This window comes from Mustela nigripes, chromosome 10 (genome assembly GCF_022355385.1).
Source record: "Mustela nigripes isolate SB6536 chromosome 10, MUSNIG.SB6536, whole genome shotgun sequence".
NCBI lineage: Eukaryota > Metazoa > Chordata > Mammalia > Carnivora > Mustelidae > Mustela > Mustela nigripes.
In genome coordinates this window covers 39,409,212-39,432,179 of record NC_081566.1, presented here as the reverse complement: position 1 = coordinate 39,432,179, position 22,968 = coordinate 39,409,212, and the positions used below count along the sequence as shown (strand labels likewise).

The following is a 22,968-nucleotide window of genomic DNA, read 5'->3' as shown; positions in this document are numbered from 1 at the left end:
ATAACCTCTGCTTCTGTGAGCAGCTGGAACTTTGCAGAAGGCCAAGGTCTGGGCAGTGGGAGGGACAGGGGTGCAGGAGATCTCCATGAAAACAGGATGTCTGTGCCCTCTAGGGAGCAGATGGCACCTCCTTGGCTATGCACCTTGCAAGGGTAGCCCAGCCTGGCCCTTGGCAGTGGGACCCTTGGCAGCAGCTCCAGGCCCCGCAAGGTGTACTGGGCTCCCACCCACCAGCCGGCAGCATCCAGGGCCGTCCTCTCTCCAACCCGCCCTTGCCCAAACCACGATCCTCCCTGCAACCCAACCCAGGGCCTGAAACAGGCAAAGTCTAGGAGGTGGATGGAGAAGAAAACCGCCCCTTGAGGTTGGTACAACACATTTCCATTTCTGTTTAAAATGAAAACATGCAATAAATGTTTGCGGAGTAAAGGAAATGTGGTTCTATTTAGGCTGCATTGAAATGTTCAAAGGAAGAAGTTCTGACCTCTTTGGAAAATGCCAGAGTTAGTCTAAATCTGCCAGGGGACGTGTAGGGTAGATAATGTAAAATCTTAAACAATTTGATGCCTAGACATTTTTCCTGAAGATTGAATTCAAAATGAAGGACATTAGGTAGAAGGAAATCAGGTAGGAGAAGAAAGCCAAAAAATCACCAGGGAAACACTGTGCTGATGGGGAAAAGGCCATTCAAAGGAAGGTCAGCCCTGCATGAGTCCTCTCATCAGCTGGAGAACCTCGGCAGAGGTCACAAGGGACAGACAGACAAATGGGAGGGGCTCCTTAGGAAAAGGAACAAGGGCGGCTGTGTGGGCGGTCTGTCAGGCAGAAGAGACACTCCCAGAGCAGGGATCACCCAAGTGAGAACTTGCTTTGATCAGGCGACCGCTTGAATTCCTGCCGTGATGGGAAGCTCACTGCCGCATCAGTCATTTGTAAACCTCTCGGGTTGCTGGAAAGTCCCTCCTCCTGAACTTCCAATCTATCTCGGGTGGACTTCTAACCACGATGATGCCGACTCAGGGTTCTGGAGCCGTACCAAGTAAATCTAATTCATCTTACGACATGACAGCTCTTCAAATATTTGAGAACAGCCCTCAGACCCTCTCTAAGCCTCCCTTTTCCAAAGTAAACTGCTTCAGCTCCTTTAATCATTAATCCAATGCCTTTTTTGGATCCCTCATCAACCTGTTTGTCTTTCTTGAAATGTGTTTTTGGGCACCAATGCCCTTTTAAAATGTGGTGTTCCTCACTGCGATACTCTGTAAGAGGCCTGACCACACGGCGAATAGAGTAGGACTCTTGGCTTCCTGGGCCTGGGCCCTGGATGTCTGTGGTGTAAGAGTGCCTAGAACTTTTCAGAGACCGAGTCACGCTCTTGCTTCTAGAAGTGAAAGCTCCTAGTAGTGCCCCCCCCACCCCCCAGATGCTCTGCAGCCCCAGAGGAACAACCCCCCTCCCAAGACCACGCGTGCGCTCCCCCCGCGTGTTCCCCGCCCCGCCACCGGCCACGTCCTGGGAATGGTGTACAAGCTTCTCTAAATCCCAGATGTAAGTGGGTTTCTCCTCACACCAATGCAGAGAAAAAACCCAGGAAGTCAGGCTAGCCTGGGAGGTATTTAATTTGCATTTGAGCATTTCTAAACGGTGTGACACTTAGTAATTAGAATTTGGTTCATTTAATGTGGCCATTTGAGTAAAGTCACACTTTTATTTAAAAAAAGATATATATACTCGATGGACTGAGGTCCCCCTCCTCTTCAGGCTGGCTGCTGGGTCCCGGCTCCACGCCTCCCTGCTTCCCTGCCCCCCTGTTCCCCCAGCTCACCTGTACTGGAAGGGGGCCACTGTGGCCGTGACTGGCTGACTCTGTTGGTGGGCTGAGGCGAAGCTGATAACCCCCGGGGTGGGGGAGGGGCGTTTGCTCTGCACAGGGCTGCACCCTGGGGAGGAAGCCCCGGACACTGCCCCAGCATCGGGCTCCAAAGACCTGGGGACCCCTGAACTTCTGTAGCTTGTATCTCTTTGATCCTTTCTTGGGTAGTCAGGAGGTCTTCGACCTTCAGGAGCCCCTGGTATTTGAGTTTCTCCGCGAGAGCTTGGTCGGGATGGGCTCCTGCCCCGACTTTGGAGGACTGGAATCCCTTCTTGAGCCACCTTCTTCTTTCCCTGGATGCCTTGTGTCTCCCCAACTCTTCTGGACCCAGCACAGCTGGAGAGGGAGGCTTTGGGGGTTGCCCTGGGACTGCTCCATGGGGAGCTGGAAAGGCCTTCGCCACCCTCAGCTGACTCTCTCACCGTCCCAGAAGACTTCGGGGAGCCTCTCCCCCGGGAGGCCTTAGGAGAGGAGTTTCTGGAAGGGCCTCCTGCCCTGCCCAGTCTCGGCGAGGCTGCACGCTGGGGGCTCAGGGCCAGGCCGGCCTGGCGTGGCCGCAGCTGGGGAGAGGCGCCCGGGGTATGAATCCTGGTCTGGGAAGCAGCTCGAGGCACAGGGATGGAGGAGGTATAGTGGGGGCGGCTGGCAGAGTTCACGTTGGCCATCCCATTCATGGTTAGCAAGCAGCGCTGAGGACTAGTGTCCTGCAGAGAGAGGAGAGAAAAGAAGATGGTTAGGCACCATCCCAAGCTTCTGTCCCTGAGTGTGTAAAGATGATGCTGAGGTCAGGGGAGGAGGCACCAGGATCCGGGCCAGGCGTCGGGGCTCTTGGCTTCACATCCTGACTCAGCCAGTGCCTGCCTACCTGACTCTGGGCAAATCCCCATTACCCCTCTGCTCTGAAGTTCAAGTGCAAACCCTATGTGAAGTGCTTTGTGAACTATGATCCTCTGTACCAAGGAAGTTAATTTAACTTTCCTTGCTTCTACTCCCCTCCACTGATCAGGGACAGGCTCTCCTTCCCACAATCCCTCCCTCTCAAACCCTTCCTTGTAGCCTGAGTCTAGAACCCCCCACCCACAGTAAACCAACTCCCTTGGACCCTCAGCCTCTTCTCTGCATGTTCCTTCCACCTGCCACTTTATCTGATGAAAATGCCCAGGACACCTGTCCAGTGGGATGTCATCTTCCAGATTCCACTGGGCTCAAGGTGAGGTAGATAATCTTAATCCTCACAAATCATAAACTTGTGAACCTCCCCCGACCCTAGGCTCCTGCCATCCGGCTCATACCATTCACTGGTCCTCACTGACACCATCTCCCCTGTTCCTCCCCATGTCCCCACCCCCTCAGTCACTGGAGATTTGGGCACTGGGCTCACAGTCTTCCTCACAGTCATTCCCTATGCACCCTCTGACCCAGAAGTCAATTCCTTCTCTCCCAGACCTTGGTCCATTAATTATTCCATCCCTCTCCGGTATCCTCAACCTCTCCCCCTCTACAGCTTCTCTTCCCCACCATGTTAATTAATGAATTAATTGCTCTATTAATCACTTCCACTTCCAAGGGAATTTGAAGCCATTTACAAAGACACAATCCATCAATTCCAGATAGATGAAAGAGTTAAATGTAGGAAATGCAGAAAATGAAACCATAAAAGAATCTGCAGAACATATGCATAAATGTTTCCATAATTTTCTTGTGGGAAAGGCCTTTGGAAGCCCCACGTCAGAGGCAGAAATTATAAAGGAAAAACACTGATAGACTTCGGTGCAATAAAAATGAAAATCTCTGTATGGACACAAAAGCCCTTTTTCAAAGATTCCAGCCATCAATAAACTATGAAAATACTTGCAACCTATACGGGGGCCAAGGGAATTCTACCAAATCAATAAGAAAAAGCAAATACCCCATAGAACAAAGAGCAAAAGATTGGAACAAGGAATTCACAAAATAATACACACAATTGGCCAAAACCTAACAAAAACAAAAGGTCTCCTTAAAATTGAAGAGATATAGATGAAATGTTATCATGTCATCATGAGGGTGGAGACAGAGGACTTATGGGCAGAGAAAGGACCAGCACAGTATGGCTGGTCCGCTGAGACCCCTGGGGCGCCCCCTTTCATACGGCAGACAAAGCTGTCAGCAACTGCGCAGGACTGGCTATGTCTGTTCTCGACCCTTCCCTGACCTTTGTCTCTGTGGTCCAGGACCAGTTACAGGTTAAACTGTGAAAAATCCATGCAGACCGCTAAACATTGATGGATTAAGAGTCAGGGCTTAGAGGACTGCTCTGCTAACGGATGAAATAATTTCCTCTAGGAAGAGAAATACTATGACCCCCTCCTCCTTTCCTCTAATTTGTACATTAGTGACTTGATGTCATTATTGGATGAACTAAAGTAGCCCCCACAGCCTCCAGGAGAAAAGGCAAAGCCATGTGTGTTAATGTACCCACAACCAGCTTGCTTCCCCTCCTCCCTGGCTGCCTACAGGACCATGTTCAAGGCTTGCCTAACTCCTGCTTCCTTCCCATCTATCTTATGCCCAATGACCAGGCTGTAGACTGAAAGGACACTCTAAGTCACCCTCTGCCTGCCCACAGTCTCCCGTGCAGGGCACCCTGCCCTGTCCCCAGCCCCAACATGCCAAGGACAGCCCCACAGGAGGGCCTGAGAAGTATTTTCACAGAGAGATCTCAGAGGCTGTCAACAGGTACTAACAGCAGTCTGCAAAATAAGCACAGGATAAAATCTAGCAACCGGGGCGCCTGGGTGGCTCAGTGGGTTAAGCCGCTGCCTTCGGCTCAGGTCATGATCTCAGGGTCCTGGGATCGAGTCCCGCATCGGGCTCTCTGCTCAGCAGGGAGTCTGCTTCCTCCTCTCTCTCTCTCTCTCTGCCTGCCTCTCTGCCTACTTGTGATCTCTCTCTCTGTCAAATAAATAAATAAATAATCTTTAAAAAAAAAAATCTAGCAACCGCCGTCAGGTGGAGAAACAGGGGGTCTTCACGATGAGGAACACCATGCTTTAGAATCTTCCCCACTAGAGGTAAGAGGAGATTTACTTTGTCATCTTCTCCCATCCAGCCACTCCCCTAGTTATCAGCGCCAAGCATCAGTGACCAAACCGAACAGGACCAGCAGGATAAGAATGGACCTGATCAAAGGTGTGCGTTGTCCCTGAGCTGCTGACTGTGGCCTCCAGCACAGAGCTAAGCCAATCACTGGTTAATTGAACTAACCAGCTGACCACCCATGAGAAGGTCCTAGGACCACAGACCCACTGCAGCCTGCACCCCTGAGACTTCAGCATTCCCACAGTCAATCCCTCCACTGGCACAGTACCACACAGGCCAGTTCTGCCTCTCCCCTTACGTCTAGTCCCCATCAAACCCCAGTGTGGGGACCACGGCCATGCAGGCATCCCAGCCCACCCCCTCCAGGAGCTACGTCTGTGACAGAACCCAGAACCGCCTCTTGGTGCTGCCTGCACCTTTCCTGTGAACTGCTCCCCTACCCACACTGTAGTGCCCGGGGTTCCCCTCAAGAGCCCAACTCACCTACGTTGTCCTCAAAGCATCCCCAGCTGCCCTGGGCCCAGGCTCCCCTAGGCCCTACATCTAGGACTGGCCAGATTTCCACCACAAGAGCCTTAAGTCCGAGGAAGCTGCTTTGACTTCACTTGTTAATGGAGCAGATGCTGTTGCTGCTTTCTCTGGATCCTCATTTTTTCAAAAGCTCATGGGAAGAGTATTTAAAAACCTTCCTGTGGGGGTGCCTGGGTGGCTCAGTGGGTTGGAGCCTCACCTTTGGCTCAGGTAGTGGTCCCGGGGTCCTGGGATCGAGCCTCACATCAGGCTCTCTGCTCAGCAGGGAGCCTGCTTCCTCCTCTCTCTCTGCCTGCTTCTCTGCCTACTTGTGATCTCTGTCTGTCAAATGAATGTATAAGGTATTTTAAAAAAACACACAAACAAAAAAACCTTCCTGTGGTAGGTCCCAGGAGCCCCCCCAACCCCTTCACTGTAGCTGGGGCCCTGCTCTCTCCTCCTCCTCAGAGGACAGCCCACACCTAGACACAGGAGGTGAGGACCACCATCCCAGGTGGGAGTCTGGCTGTATCAGACCACCTCTGCGGTGATGGAGGAGGGATCCCCAAACAGTGTTCTTTGAGCCTGGCAGGAAGGGGGCTCAAAGGAGCCTTCCTGGTTTGCCGTTACAGTGGGAACTCACAGGTGCCCAGGATGTTTAGAGAGATCTCAAGAGGACACCCAGCACTTCTCTCTTCCCCCAGACCGCATCAGTATCTTGCTTTCACTGAGCCATGGTTTCTGATCCTTACAACAACCTTCCAAAGTAGCTTTTATTATCCCCATTTGCCAGGTCAGGAAAACAAGGCTGGGAAGGTCAAGTGAGCTGCCAAAGAACACACACAGCTAGAAAGCAGTGAAGATGTGATCCAAAAGCAGATGAGGGGGATCCTGGGACCCAAGAATGGATTCCCCAGACCACAGCCATCAAAGGCACGTCTGGCCGAAGGATGCGCTCCTCAGCCTCCATGTCAACACTGTCCTTGCTGTGATCGACAGCTCTGGGCCTTCCAGAGATTGTGGAGGAGCGAGGAAGGGGGTGTAAATCTGGTTCACAGGGTGGAGACCAGAAAAGAAAATCAGTCATGGGCAGCTCTGGAGGAGGTCTCCTCCTTCTCCCTTTTTCTCCTTTCTTTCCCCAAATTCCTCAGCTCTAGCCAGCTTTCCCTGCACCCTTCATATCCTGTTTGCATTTGGTGGTAGTGGGAGCCAAGATGGTCCTAGGGTATTGCCCCATAAGAGGCTGAAGGCAATGAATGGGGGTGGGGAGGGAGATAATGGGCCAAATCCAGTCTGGTCACAGGCTTATTATGCCTAGTTGGTAGCAGGTGGCACACCTTGGGGTAGGTGGGGATTGAGGAGGAAGACTATGGAGTTCTAAGTGTCTAGCAGATGGGAGGCATGTGGGAAAGGGCAGAGAGAGTGCTCATGGGGAGCGGGGTGTCAGCTGAGCCGCATGGACAAAGGTGCTTCCAAAGCTCGAGGGTGAGGCCTCTGTCTGGATGATGTCTCCTGGGCCCCAACCACATACCTACTGGCTCTGGCATCCAAGCTGCGTTTTTATTTTTTTTTATTTTTTTATTTTTTTAAAGATTTATTTATTTTATTTATTTGACAGAGGGAGAGATCACAAGTAGGCAGAGAGGCAGGCAGAGAGAGAGAGAGGAAGGGAAGCAGGCTCCCTGCTGAGCAGAGAGCCTGATGCGGGACTCGATCCCAGGACCCTGAGATCATGACCTGAGCCGAAGGCAGTGGCTTAATCCACTGAGCCACCCAGGCGCCCCCAAGCTGTGTTTTTAATGGACCAAATGATTTGGGAGACTCCCATGTTAGCTCTGGGGCTCAGTTTCTCCCATGAAATAAGGACAGCGCCTTTCCGCCTCCTTGCTCCCCATGTCTTCATGTCCTGAGCAAGCTGAATAAGGTGGTATCTAGAAAATGTTCAACCTCTTGGGATATTAAGAAGTATTAAAGTCACTTTCATAGTATATAACAGGGTTCACTGTAATGGTCTCCATTTCCTGATTCTCACTGTCAGACAAAAATGTTCCAGAGAAGCAGGACAATCTATGTGTCTCTTGGACAGAGCCTGTTCAAGCCAAGGAGCTTGGCTAGCAGTACTGATCATCTTTTGTCATACCTTCACAATATACTGGGGAAGCTCATGGGCTGAAGGCTAGGAGCTGGGAATGTTAGCAAGGAGCCTATTTCTTTCTTAGGTAGACATGTATGTACAAACATGTGTGTGCATGTACTTGTGGTTTTGGGGGAGCCTACCAGACCCCCTACTCCTAAATGTGCTCTCTCTTCCTCCTTCTAAGTGCTCTGATTGGAAATTACACTTAACCTCAGTGGGCAGATTCAAGAGGGTCGCAAGTGTCCCTTAGTTCACTCATTCCAGGGATCCCTGTCCTTAGTAAATTATATTAGGGAGTCAGTACTTCCCATTACCAAAGCTCACTGCACTTTTGAAAGGATTCACAACAGGATCCCTTTGTTCATCAATACACACCTTGGCTGAGTACCTCCCATATGCCAGGTGCTTCGCCAGATGCTGTGGCAATTGCAGTGGCTGAGACCCAGGCTCTGCTCTCAAGGAGCCAACAACCTGGTAGGGAGAAACGTGCACAGTCACCACAGGCACATATGCTGTGTGTCAAGAGAGGCAAAACAAAGTGCTATGGGGATCTTGCGTGTGTGTTAGTCTGATGATGAGGCAGAATTTGGGAAGGCTTCAAGGAAGAGGCAGCAGTGGGGTTGGGGGCTGGTGGTCTGAGGTCCAAGCAGCAGTAGATTTGATAACTGAATCTCCCATGCCCATGGTCTGTCTATCAGCGCTCCAACACGTACTCTGCTCCTCAAAAGAAATTCTGTGGAGTGTTAGCAGTAAGAGAATGCTCTGGAGCCCCGGTGCCTAGGTCCAAAGCTTGGCTCTGCCATTTGCTGATGATGTGATCTTGGGCAAACTGCACAAACTCTGAGCCTGTAAAATGAAGCTGAGACCAGGACCTACCTCTTCATTGTTTTGAAGTCTAAGTCACTGAATAAATGTAGTGCTTAGAACAGTACCTGGGACACAGTAAGGACTCAACAAGTATTGTTATTATGGGGTCGCCTGGGTGGCTCAGTGGGTTAAAGCCTCTACCTTCAGCTGAGGTCATGATCCAAGGGTCCTGGGATGCAGGCCAGCATCATCGGGCTCTCTGCTCAGCAGGAAGGCTGCTTCCCCTCTCTCTGCTGCCTCTCTGCCTACTTGTGATCTCTGTCTGTCAAATAAATAAAATCTTTTTTTTTAAAAAAAGGTATTGTTATTATGATCACAAGGACAAAGAACCTTTTTTTCAAGGCTCCTCAGATGCCCAGGGATGGAGGCTGAACTGCCTGGTATTTCTGGAGCCTCCAGCAAAGCAAGGGAGGATCAGAGTATCTGCCAGGCTCCAATCAGAAACCTACAGTAGCATCAACAGGAAAAACACTGCCTGTGCTGGCTGTGGTAACACCCAAATGCCCACCAGTGGAGAGGACAGGAAACTAGACAGTTGGAAATATTGTAGTGGAAAGAGCAAGGCCTTTTGAGTCAAGAGGACCTGGGTTCAAATCCTAGATCTGCTACTTCTTGCTATATGACTTTAGAGAAGCTATTTTAACTCTTCTGAGCCCAAAGTCCTCATCCACAAAAAGCAGTCTTAGAGATGTGTAACGATTCAATGAGAGAATAAAGATGAGATACCCAGCATGGAGCCTGGCACATAGCAGATGCTCAAGAAATCGCCAAAATTATGTTAAGGAGAAGAGCTGCCCTTCTTCTCAGAACAGAGACAGACAGACTGAGACACAGACTGGAATAGTCTGATGGATGGCAGGTGAGTCGAGAGGCCAGTGGCTTCCAGGGGGAAGGGGCACAGTCTCGGTCCCTGAACAACATAGTGTGCAGCCCTACCCAACACGTACTTCCCTCTTGTTCCACTCCACCTTTTCCAGTCAATACCTGGCTATCAATTCTTTCTCATCCTCACCCTGGGGCTGTTTTATTTTTAAATCCAACACTTTTCAGTTGCATTTACCAAGTGTGTGCCAGGCACTGTTCTGAGTTCTTTCCCTATATTAACTTGCAATCGCCCTATGATTTGGTGGTATTACATTATCATTCCCCCATTACAGACAAGGACACCAAGGCACAGAGAGGCTAAGGAATTTGCTTATGATCACACAGCTAGTAAATGGGAGAGACAACATTAGAGAGGCACAGTGGAGCCACCTGGGCCTGTTACTATTCTGCTCTGTTGCTCAGCCTGCAGCCTCAATCCAGGCCTCTCCACTCCCCATCCCACGGACTCCCTTTTTCAGCCTCGAATCATTCTGGCTTCAAGCCCCATCAGGACAAACAGAGGCGACTGGCTCCTCAATGCTCTGCAAACCCCAGAGCCAGGAAGTATTTTTGGCCTATAAATATTTCACTCTAGCTCAGAATGTGATGAGAGGTTAAGCGCCAGCTCCCTCAGATCTGCGGGGGCCAGAGGCGGGATGAAGGGAGGGAGGGCGGGCTCTGTATTCAGAGGTCCCTCCCAGGTTTGGAGGACTAGCCAAGGGGCGGGTTCCCAGCCAGGACTCTCCGCCGCCCTTTCTGCCCTTGAGGCTCCCGCAGCAGCGGCGGGTGGGCGGGGCCCGCGGGGCGGCGGCCGTGGTGCTGATAGGACAGCTCCTCCAGCAGTGGCCCGGTTAAAGGAGCCGCGTCTGCGCTTTGAGAATGTAGTTAGGATGTCCATTTCAGAAAGTCAGAGTATTTTAACTACAGCATCGAGAGGCTGGATATGGAAGGAAAGAGAAGAGACGGAAGGAAAGGGAAAGGAAGGAAACGGGAGGGAGGAGGAAAAGAGGGAAAAAATGTTAAAAATAAAATGTCTGGGAGATGGGACTCTGGGTGCTGGTCAGATGATTTCATCACAGGCTGAGTAAATTTGGTCAAATTATTTCTCTTCCCTAGCGTGTTAATTTCAAGACTGCAAAATAGGAAGGAGAAAGTTGTCTTCTCAAGAAGAAGGAAAGAAAAATACTGAAATAATTCATGGTAAAGGTCCGGTGTGTCTCTGGACTCCAGCACTGAGGTACAGACCCTGCACAGTAGAGGGTGGTGGTTAAGAACACAGGACCTGGAGCCAGAACGACCCCCTTCCTACAGCTTTCCTCTGCATCTTCCCAACACCCCTCTTTTTCCCCACCCCCAGGCACATCTAGCTCCTTCCTAGCTTCTGGTCCTAAGCAAGTTATTTTAGCCTCCTTGGTCTGCTTCCTCATCTGTAAAGCAGGAATAACAGTAATAATAACAGTATCTATTTTATAATGTTTTTTAAAAAAATTCAGTGCGGTATAGAAAAACCACTTAAGACAGTGCCTGGCTTATACAAACCCATACAAATCATTGAATAAAAGCTAGTTATTGACTCAAATAGGCCATCAGCACAGCATGTATCTCCTTCTCTCTGTTCTACTCAACTTTCCTACTGGTACCTTTTGTCACCCACTCCTGTCACAACAACATAAATGTTATCACTGTATGTTTCCCTCTAACCTAAATTTCTATTTCCTTAGTTGAGTATGAATAGGACAGTCAGTTTATATGGGATTAGGGTGGGGAGGATAAACAAAGTTGGAGAAGTTTCCAAAATAAACCGTGGCTGGGGTTAGTGAGAGAGGTGGGGAGACGTCTTTCACGGAGCCCCCTCTGAAGTCGATGCGGTCCTGAGAGCACGAGCAGGACCCAGGGGCAACCTCTTCAGAGGCAGAAGGTGGACAGAATGACTTTCAGAGATCCAGACACCACAGACCAAACTCCTGGACTCATGTAGGCCTCTTTGCAAGCTTTCTTCCTCTAACTGTGACACTGTCTTCTGCCCCTGAAAACCTGACCTGTTCCTGCCAGGGCCATACCCCAGATAGGGGCTTGCTTCTGGTTGGAGGCGCAGGCGCATCTCTGGAGACTGATCACCTCAGCGAACAGAGAGCTGTGTCTCCTGATGCCCCAGCAAAGAGGTGACTTGTGTTGCCTCACCTCTCAGCCAAGTACCATATAGTGACACACACACTGACACACACACTTATGTTGCCCCACCTCTCAGCCAAGTACTATGTAGATAGTGACCCGCACACTCACACGTCTACACACTGAGACACATGCACACACACCCCATCCGTAGCTTCAGTCTGTCTGCTTGCTCTCCCTGTCCCCTCCCTTTGGCCCATCTCTCTCCAGCCCAGAGATGAGGGGTTGCTCTGTCCCCCCATCCTTTTCCATCTCAAGGGCTCCGGGCTCTCCAGCAGTATGCTCACACGCTTTCCCTGGAAAAATGGCCCCCAATACCCTCACTATGTGTACACAATTTTCATTTAACATTTGTGGACTACAGACTTGCTACAACTCACACATGGAGGTCGGGATGGGGGGCTATGGGGAGTTGATAACATCCCTATGCCTAGAGGAAGTAACTTGTTCCAAGTCACTGCTGAGTAATGGGAGTGCCTGGGGTGACTCCTGGTCACAGTGTCTTCCCCCCCCCCCCATAAGACCCCAAGGCTGGGCATCATGGGGAGGTCCCCTGGGCTGAGGACAGGACTGCAATGGCCCTTTACTAAATGTTTCTCCTCTTTACGCAGCCTCTTATCTCTGCTAGTCTCTCAGGACAGAGATAAAGGTCTGAGATGTGGGTACACGGCGGTGGGGCCAAAGTAGAAGAGATCTGAAGCCATCCCCCTTCCCCAAGCCCTTAGCCTATAGACCCCGGCTTTGGGCTCCAGTAAACCAGCTGAAGGCCGTGCAGCTAGGCTCGGTCCTTGGCAGAGAAGGTAGGTGATCATCCCCGTCAGGATTGAGAGAGGGACAGGATGGGCGGCCAGCCCTGTTGTCTTCAGGACAAGCATGGACAGAGTGGGCAGAACATTGGCAGGAAGCAAGGAATCGGGTCGGCTGGCCAGGACTTGGCAGGCACAGGATGGGGGTTCGGTGCTCCAGCGCCCGCCTGGCTGGCTCCTGTCTCAGAATGGGTATTAGGACTGTCCACAGGTGCAGAACTCATGACTCTCTTCCCCATCTTCACCCCTGGAGCCCAGAGCTCTGCCAACACCTTCAGGAATTCCTTTAACCTTAAAATGGTAGGATGGTCTTCTTTCTGGCCAGATGGCAACATGTTCTTACACAGGAAGATGGGACTGGCCAAGTGAATCTCAGGTAGTATCAAAGAGCTCAGTTTCCTGGCATTTAGAGTAAATGATCATGGTGGTGCCAACACCCTACCCTCAGGCCCAGTCTAGCTGAGCCCGATCCCCTCTCCCAGAAGATGGCTTCTAAACACTGTACTGCCCAGACCTGACATTCTCAGAGCAAGTCCATCACACTCCCAGAGAATGTTCCTTAGCCTCACGACTCCTCTGGCTAAGCCCAGACCGACAGGCAGGACAGACGCGGCAGTCAGACAACCTGTGTGGGAGAGATGGTCGCTGTTCCTCCAACACTCCTCTCAGAACCTCCTGTCCCCTCTCCCAACACTGGAATTTCTTCCAAATGTCTAACTTCCCAGCCCTCCTGCTAAGACTCCTGGTCTTCCTGATCCTTCAACCTGAGGAGTGTTTCTTACCGCCTCTGGCCTTGAGAGAAAAGTGAATTTCGAGCTCCAGGGAGGGGCCCCGGAGCCGCGCAGTTGAAGACCTGCACTGTATCAGCATATCGGTGTTTGTCACTAATTTGATCCACATAGACGGCTCCACTGTCAGGCTCCTTAGTTCCTTTTCAATTAGCCAAGAGAAATGATTTAATGCTAATGAAAATCAATGGTTTAAAGCTGTCCCACAAATCACAGGGGGCTGGAGGCTTGGGTTATAAATACCTCCCAGGAAGTTGAGCTGGCATGGGGAGTACGTGCCGCTGTGAGCAGCTTTCCTCTGCTCCAGAACACCTCCTGCTGCTCACCCCTACCCCCACCCCCGGCTCCAAAAGCCCCTCTGGGTGCTCCCAGAATGTGCGGTGCTTTCCTGGAAGGCAGATGAGAACCTGGGAGTTCTCAGTCACAAGAGGACCGTTGCCTAGGCCCCTGGGGAGCTGCCCCAGACAGTTCCTGCTGTACCCCCGTCGCATTCCCACCGACCAGTGTGTGTGTGTGTGTGTGTGTGTGTGTGTGTGTGTGTGTGTGTGTGTCTAGTTACTTCCTCTAGGCCACCGTTACAGAGCTCTGGCTTCCCAAGCAATAGCTTCGATTCCAGATCGACCCTCGAGCTAATGAATGGGGGAGGAGCAGGAGTTAAGTGGAGCCTTGGGGGTGGGGGAACTCATCTCCAACAGAGAAACTGGAACCTTCGTAGACCCCCGGGCAGCGAGCCAGATGACTGCCTCTCCCACCAGACCTGTCAGCTCCATCTTTCTCACACTCACTTTATTGTTATTTTTTCACCCAACTCAAAGCCTGCAATGTTCTTCCGTGGATGGTTTTTCCAGCCAGGCAGATGGAGGGCATATCACTCCACAAGCCTCACATACTTTCCAGGCCACAAAGTCCAGGGCCACGGGGCTGGGGCAGGGGAGGGAGGTTCCTTGGTGCTGGGGTAGGAGAGATCTGGGGGATTCTGGACCCCTCTTAAAGCCATCCAGCCCAGAGGCCCTGCGACCTTGCCACATGGAGGCTAATCCCCTGGCTGGGACACCACATCTGGGCATCTGGAGAGGGCTGGACTCTCGATCTGACTGCGAACCCATCAATCAGACGGGGCTGAGAGGTGCGGACCAGACCTCCTGCCAACTGAGGTCAGCCATAGGCTGGCTACGCTGGCAATGAGCTCTACTTTCCTCAAAGACCTCAGAACGTGGGAAGGGTGGGAGTGGGGTAAGAGGCATGAGTGGGGAGTTGGAGGCAGACCCAAATGTCAAGAGTAGCCCTGGAGTCAGACCACTGGACTGGATTCCAGTGCTAAGTAGCTCCCTGAATTCTTTAGACTCTAGGTCTCAACTTTACCATCTGAGAAGTGGGGCAAGCAATTCTAGCATGAAAGAAAACCCAAATTATTCCTCACTTGTGAGCAGTGGAGAGGGAGAATGGGGTACCTGTGTGTCTTGAGCAGAACCGAGCATCCCTGCCTGCTGGCCCCACCCGCTTCCCTCAGAGCCAAGCTAAAACCATGCTTGGGTCCCCATTCCTGCCAGTACAATGCTGCCAAGCCAGGACAGAGCCTCCAACCCCCACCCCCTTTCAGCAGCAGCACATTCGTACAGGACTCATGCACAGAGGAACGGCCAGGCCTAACCGCAGCCCAAAGCAGGGGGCCAGCCTGCGAGAGAGAAGCATCCCCTCTCCCTACTAACACCAATCATGGGGAAGTGTCTGGTGGGCTGTGAGGCTCCCACAGTGTAGCTCCCCAAGGCCCAGAATCCTGCCAGGCACCAGGAGGCTAACAGGTGAGCTTATGGGGTTCCACACCCCTGAAGCTGGGAGCCCATCTCCTACCACGCTGAGCAGACCTAGGAGCGCACCTGTCTCACCATGTCCACACCTGGGGCCTCACTCAGCTGTCCTGTACCTCCCAGCACAGGATCTCAGAGTGGGGCCACCTCCACCTGGAAAGGTGGTCAGGTATGACCAGAGCTGCCCAGCAAACAGAGCTGAGGCCACAGGGCCACCTGAAATGGGACCATTAGCATTTACATATTTAGACCAGAAACCCCACAAGCCAGCCAGATCAGCACTGATTACCCACCCTGCCCTTAATGACCGCAGGAACCTTCTATAACTTTCCGGGGTGGTGTTCCCAACGTGCATCTGCTATTTTATAAGCTGGGTAGTTTCGGGAACATTACTTATACTCCGCAAGCTTTGATTGTTTCATTTAAAAGATACGAGTATCCATCTCGCTGAGTTGCCATAAAAATAAGATGGGGTAACGGTGTGTCTTCGTCCATTTGTGCTGCTTTAACAGAGGAGCACAGACTGGGGGGCTCCTAAGCCAGAACTTATAACAGAACTTATTCCCAGTTCTGGAGGCTGAGATCATGGTGCGGCCAGACTGGGTGTCTGGTGAGAACCTGTTTCCCGGGTCGCAGATGGCAGGCAGCCTTTGGCTGTGTCCTCGCATGGCTGAAGGGCAAGGGAGCTCTCTAGGGTCTCCTTTGTAAGGACACTGATCCCATTCGGGAGAGCCCTGCCCTGATGACAAAATCACTTAGCAAAGACCGTACTTCCTAATACAACTACTTGGAGATTAAGATCGCAACTGGGGAAAAAAAAAAAAAAAAAAAGATCCCAACGGGGTGGGGGGGGGGGGGGGGGGGGGGGAGAGACAAACAATCTAAAGCGGAGTGAAAAATGCTTCGCACAGCAGCATGTGGAAGGAGTTTAATAAAGGTTAGTTCATACAAAAATAACAAAGCACTCATCAGAAAAAACTTGGAGGGGCGCCTAGGTGGCTCAGTGGGTTAAGTTTGGCTCAAGTCATGATCTCAGGGTCTGGGGATAGAGCCCTGATTCTCCAATTGGGCTCTCTGCTCAGCAGGGAGCCTGCTCCGCACTCCCCCCCAACCCCTGACTGCCTCTCTGCCTACTTGTGATCTCTCTCTGTCAAATAAATAAATAAAACCTCTAAAAATATTTAAAAAAAAAAACTTGGAAAATCTAGAAAAATACAAAGAAGAGAAAGCCTATCGTCTACAAACCTACTAGCCTACAGTAACCTTTTTACGTGTTTTGGTTTCTTCCAGGCATTTTACTATTCACACTCACACATATTATACATCTATAATACAGTACACATACATAGCATACATATACACATATATATTACCATAAAATTATAATTACACTAAGCCTACATGTCATGTCTCTTCACTTACTAGGAATTAAGCATTTTTACTTTTCATCTAAAAATCTTGAAAAAAAAATTTTTTAAGATTTTATTTATTTGATAGAGATCACAAGTAGAGAGGCAGACAGAAAGACAGGGGGAAGCAGGCTCCCCAAAAAGCAGAGAGCCCAATGCAGGGCTTGATCCCAGGACTCTGGGATCATGACCTAAGCCGAAGGCAGAGGCTTTAACCCACTGAGCCATCCAGGCACCCCTTGAAATTGTTTTTAAAAAACATCCTTATTAAGAGATCCTAAACCATCCCTCAAGTGCAGTATACAGAAATGACTTAAGCATTCCATCATTACTGGCCACTCTGGGTGTTTCCAACTTTGCACTGGTAGGTACAATGCTGTGATAAGCACACAAACAAGCTTTGCTCAAGTCTCAGCTTATTCCTTGGACTTCTTTCTTAGAAGGGGAATTACTGGGTGCAGGCAAGCAGCTTATGGAGCCTCCCGGTCATGAACTGCAGAGAAAGATTGAATCAACGTGTTCTTCCTCCCGTGGTGCTGACCCTCTGACTCACTGCGTCTTTCCTCCGCAGCCATGAGGACCGTACATCAGAGCAGCCTAGTTCAGCAGCGGGACCGCAGCCTCTGCTGGGGGCCTGGCCCTCCATGTGGCCACACATGCCAAGAGCTTTCGCAATGTTCTTGAACAGTCAGGCCAGGCAGGGGAGCAAAGCCGGAGGCAACAATGTGTGCAGTGGCGCCGCCACCAGCAGATCTTGCTCTCCGTGCCCTCTGGACACAGAGAAGAACAAAGGAACTGCTCTCCTTGGGGGATGTAAGTGAGAGGCTAGGAGAGCACTGTCCATGAGGACGACGAAATACTGGACAGGGTTCTTCTGCTTTGGAGGTCTGGAGGGACAAAGGATGCTCAGGGCCAGGGGCATGGACAGGATGACAGGAGGAGCCTTGGCCTTAGCACAGAGGCTTGATATACACGACAGTACCACGGGGGAAAGTGCCAGCAAGATGAGGTGTTTGGGTTGGACTGTGGAGTCCCCACAAGGGCCAGCCATCAGGTTATAGGGGTCTTCCACATACCATCCACGTTGAACATTAAGTAAGTCCAAGAAGGCCCTGCTTTGCCTGCATGAGGGTCTCCCTGGCTGGTCCCTGGCCACTTGCCCAGGTGGATAGGTCCTAGATGTTCTGACCGGCTTAGGCTTCTTCCCTCTTTCTATTTTCTTTTCTTTTCTTTTTTTTAAATATTTTATTTATTTATTTAACAGAGAAGAGAGAGAGATCATAAGTAGGCAGAGAGAAAGGCAGAGAGACAGGGGGAAGCAGGCTCCCTGCTGAGCAGAGCCTGATGTGGGGCTCGATCCCAGGACCTTGAGATCATGACTTGAGCTGAAGGCAGAGGCTTAACCCACTGAGCCACTTCCTCTTTCTGAGTCCACCACCGGACCGCCATCCCAGGTGCACTGTAACCGTCAGGGAATGTCTGTCAGGCCGGCAGCACCATGGCTGAAGAGCCAGGGTCCCCTCTGAGAACACCGGTCTGGGCACCTGGAAATCCAGGGCTGTCCTCACTTCCTTTCCCACCTCCTCTTTCCCATCCTTTTCCCTGCAGGCTTCCTCCAGACCTCTGGAATAGGAAGACAAAGGGGCGGGGCAGGGTCGTTGGGAGGCAGAGGCTGCTGAGACCAACCACTGCCTGAAGCTGGGCAGACCACGAAAATCTCACAGGGTTCACACCCACAGTCCTTGGGCAGGAGCTTGCGTGGTTCAAGGTCTTGTTGATGACAGCCCCCACCCTCCAGCTCCTCTCCCTGGCTTTCACCTTCCCCAGATGTTGCTTGCTTCAAGCATGGTCCTGTTCAGAGACACCCCTACCTATCTCCTCCTACTGAAAAACACTCCCCATGACCTCACTCCAGCAACGACTGAAAAATCCTTCCCTCATCCTTCCTGAACAGACCCACAGAAAGGTGATCCCGTGGCCCAGCCCCACCCTATCTAAACACAAAACGCCTGTGGCTCTCATCCTTGGCCCTCGCAGAAATGTCCCTAGGCGAGACTCTCTGCATGCAGACTGTCACTCTCGTGACTTGTTCCCTCATGAGGTTTCAGTTGAAGCTATTTGTGATGTTCTCCGGGGGCCCTGAGAGCAAGCAAGTTGTGGCTGGTAAAATTGCACGGATGGGGGTGCCTGGGCGGCTCAGTTGTTAAGCGTCTGCCATGGGCTCAGGTCATGATCCCAGGGTCCTGGGATAGAGCTATCGGGCTCTCTGCTCAGCAGGAAGCCTGCTTCTTCCACTTCCACTGCCCCTGCTTGTGTTCCCTCTGTGTGTGTGTGTGTGTGTGTGAATGTGTGTCAAATAAATAAAATCTTTTAAAACAAAACAAAACTGCATGAATGTCCTGAAATAAAGGGTCTCACCACCTCCTCCTACCACCACCTAACTTTTTTTTCTCTCTCTCTCTCTTTTGGCAGTACTCGTTGTCATGGAAATGCTAACACAATGGGGCAGGTAGGAAGCCTGTTGCTTGGCAACGAGATGCTGGAGGTACAGGATTGGTTGCTGAGGTCTAAGGGAGCAGAAAGGATGATAAGGGGAAGGTGGGAAAGTAGAGAAACACCCTGGGGGGACACAAAGGCACGGGAGAGAAGCAGAAGACAGGACCAGGGTGAAGAGGAAAAAATAGAAACTGGAGAAGAGAGAACGCGCAACCTCCCTGGGGCTGGGTCACCACTGTGTATTTGCTTGGATGCCCTCGGTAAAAACAACAAAACACAACAAACATTCATATATTTTCACAGCTTCATTTACATTGTAGCATGACGAATGGAAATTAAGACAAAAAGAAGTTCCTAAAGATCAGAGTGGGAAAATTCTACAGGGAGACTCTACCACACAGTGGAACGATGCCAGGTTTTAGATAAAACATTTGGGTTTGAATCTCCATTCTACCTATCCCTTAAAGTGAGACCCCCTCAAGCAACATGACCTCTCTGAGCTTCAGTTTTCTCATCTTCAAAATGGGAAGAGCAACATGCCCCTCACAGGCTTGTTGCAAGAGGCAGCGAGCCGATGAGTTGAGCGCTGGCACGTACTGGGTGGGCTCAGGAAGGGGTCGATCCCATGGTTACAGCTGTTGGCCTTCTGTGACCAGCCCCCCCCCATTGTTCATCTGAATCATCATGATTCGGACCAGAATGGACAGGCTGTGTGGTGGAGCGGAAAAAGCCCGTTCCCAATGTCCAAAGACATTGGCTTCCATCCATACCAACATGCCTACGGTCTGAGATGCGGGCGAACTATTAACCTTTCTAGGTCGAGTTGCTCATCTGTGAAATGGGGATAATAATCCCTCAGACAGTCATTAGGAAGATCATATTCAAGTAGGTTGGTCAAGAACCTACCCTAATCCTGAGCCCCATGGATGTCCTAAACACCAGGCACTCCGTCTCCTAAATGCCACCGGTCTGCAGTGGAGATCTATAGGTCTGGGCTGAGGCCACACTCAGTCTTCCTTCAAGGAAGGGAAGGGTTGGATGGTGTCTGGGGGTTCTTGCTGGCACCCGAATCACACGTGATTATGGGGAAGAGGGAACACAGACCGCAGAAGACAAAGTGGAGGCACATCCTCCAGGCTCATTTCCAAGCAAATTAATTTTGCCAAAGCAATGACTTCTGTCAGCAGGAGCAAAAGGCAGCAGGGGAGGCCTGACAGCGGTGACGGGTAAAGGCACACCACCACCATTTCGGCCTTGTTCTCAATGATGAGCATTTCCATGCTGGGACCACGTGAGGACTGTTTGTGAATGCGGAAGTCACTGCGTCCTGCAAGAAGAGGGGTTCAGGAAGGCAGGATGGAGGTACGTTACCCTGGGACATGTGGAGCTTTGGGAAACCACTGGATGCCTCCCAAGAAAGTGACACCATAAAAATCCTCTGGGGCCATGAAGTTCATGGAATGCTTCTTCATGTCTAGCCTAAACCTTCTCCGCTGTCCTTTTCAGCTCAGTCTTTCTGGTTCTGTCCTCAGAGAGCAACCCAACTGGCTGGGAAGGTAACTGCATCACCAGCTTCTAGGTTCACGCCAGGACTGGGGAGGCAGACGGGAGGGCAGTGACTCACACGGTGGCTGTTTAATTCGGCTGTCTCACTGTCTACAGTGCTTCCCGAGCTCTAGCCCCCAACACCCTACATCCCTCTGCGGTTTCGAGGCTGACTTTTCCAATAATGCCACCAGGCACTATTGGGCATGCGGGGACCATTTCTGCTTGGCCCGAGCCAAGCCTGCCAGGCTGGGGGAGGCTGGGCATGGGGGCTGTGTGGGCCTGGGGAAGGCCAGGAGGAGTGTGAGCAAGGGGCCTCCTTGTTCTGCTCCTCCCACTGGAGCACCCCCAGCCTACAGCAGCATCTTCGAGTGACTCTTAGGGGGCTCAGAAGGCCTACCCCTGAGGCCTGAGCCTGAAGGACTCTAAGTGGTATCACGTACAAAAAGATAATTTAGAGAAAGATTAATCACTCCTTCAGGAACACGGGATTGCTTTAGCGCTGATGGTGTCCAGTCCATTCTCTGCACTGGGAGGAACATGGAGAAAAAAGCCTGTAATTGCAACAGCAAGAGAGATTCAGGGAAGACTTTGGGAGGCTGGCCTTGACAGTGATGGGGTAGGAGAGAACAGACCTCTGACAGACACTCGTGGCATGGGCCAAATGTTTAGATCCGCGAGATTTCATTTCGGACCCTGAAAAGGCAGACTTTTGCAAAACCACTCATTCCCTTCGGTGGGTCAGGGGTGGGGCGAGTGTGAAGAACACACATAATGGCTCATCTTTAGGTGCCGTTGGGGGTGGGGGTGGGCAGAGGCTAACTTGAGCTAAACTGGGCTCGGTCCTTTCCAAAGGGCTGCTGGAGATTGTGCTGCAGCTGCATGAGGGAATGGAAAGGGGTGTCCCCTGATTTAACTAGCTTTGAATGCATCTGTTTTAAATCTTGGCTCTCCAAGTTACAGCTAAGAGAGTCTGAACACCCCTGTAATCGAGCTGCTCCCTGGAGCTGGACCGGGGATCAGGGACCACGACTGACTAGCTTTTACAGAGGCCCTAGGAAAAGGCAAAACATCCCAGGAGATAGCTCTGGCTCTGAAGATGGAGGAAATGAAGCTTCTAGAACCTGACTTCAGGTAGGGAATCTGTCCAGTACTAGAGAGTGGTTAACTCAGGATAAATTTGATCCTAAAGGCTTTGGCTCAGGAAAGCCCTTTGCTCTTCTACTGGGATGGAGAGACCAGACACCTAAGTGCTGTAAAGCCTCACCACTCTGGAAGTTTCTGCTTCGTCTATTTTTTTTGTGTCCCCCAACTTTTTTAAAAAATGAGATTTTTATTCTGAAGGAATTTTAGATTTACAGAAAAGCTGGAGAGATAGTCGAGTTCCCATATACTCTTTGCCCAGTGTCCCCGGGCGCTAACATTTTACACGACCACACCACACTTGTCAAAACGAAGAAATTAACATGGGCACATTACCATTTAAGTCAACTAAACTAAGCTAACTAAACTAAACTAACTAAATTCAGAGTCCATCAGCTTTTCCACTAATGTCCTTTTTTGGTTCCAGGATCCAATCCAAATTCCTCCATTGCATCTAGCTTCTCCCCCACCCCCTTACTTTAACATTTAAATTTCCTTCTGCAAACTCAGCCTCTCCCCACCATGCTCCAGGGGAAAAGAGGAAGGCACTCGGTTTCCTGTTCACCCTTGGAATGATCTGAGCGGGTAATTCTGGGCAGGGTGCAGGCCAGGAGGAAAAGGAAAAGAAAGCCTCAGAGAAAATCCTCAGGGATAAGCGAAGGGATAAGGGTCATTAGGTGGCCACCCTCCACCTACAGAATGTCTTTCCTTCTGGAGCTCTGCAGCCTCAGATCCCTCCCATACAGAGTCATTCAATGGTACAAAAGCTTTTAGGGATAACTGTGGGGTCTCCGTCCCTATGAGTCATTAGAATGAGGTAACCAGAAACACAGACGAGCTGCCTTGCTCCAGACCCTTCCCCTCCAGGGTAGATAACTTGGCCTGAGCTGCCCCCTTGTCTGGAGCCCAGAACTTGGCCTGTGACTTCAGAACTCAGCCCCCATTTCCGAGCACACAGCACTTCATAATAAATAGCAGGGAAAGTGAAGCTGAGAGGAGCCTGCCTCTCAGCAGAATTGTTTCCAAATAAAGTGTTATTTTTTTCCTCTCAAGCTCTCCCTGGAGATGACTATGGCGCTTAAAAACCACTAAATATCTCTCCTTGTTTATGACACAGACACCTTCCCATCCTCCCTCTGTCCCTTAGCCTGGTCTCTTTTATAGCAATTACATGAGTGGTGCTGAATAAGAATCAGAGCAGATGCTAGCAAGCCTTCCCCTCCTAGCAAGAGGGGCTCATGGGAAAGGCTCTGATTTCCTAGAGACGCAAGATTCATGGAGAGAAGCTCCCAAGACGAGCATCCGTGTGGGCCCTAAGCCCTGGATTTGGCTGGCTGGGCGCCATAGATGCACGGCTGCCAGAAAATCCATCCTCCTGAACCAGCCATGGGTCAGGGCTGTATGAGACCTTCAGCCAATTAGCTTTGTGCTCTCTGGTCTATGACGGGGTACAGGGAACTGGAACTGCA

The 22,968-nt window shown here is 51.0% G+C and overlaps 1 protein-coding gene across 4 annotated transcripts in view; it reads right to left on the bottom strand.

The window, feature by feature from the left end:
• Positions 1-22,968, bottom strand: part of NAV1 (neuron navigator 1) — a 255,219-nt gene that overhangs the window by 178,484 nt on the left and 53,767 nt on the right. For all 4 annotated transcript variants that reach the window (XM_059413084.1, XM_059413085.1, XM_059413086.1 and 1 more), the window contains exon 2: positions 1,826-2,577. In XM_059413084.1, the coding sequence (XP_059269067.1) occupies positions 1,826-2,547 (722 nt within the window). In that variant the 5' untranslated portion in view covers positions 2,548-2,577. The remainder of the gene's footprint in view (positions 1-1,825; positions 2,578-22,968) is intronic.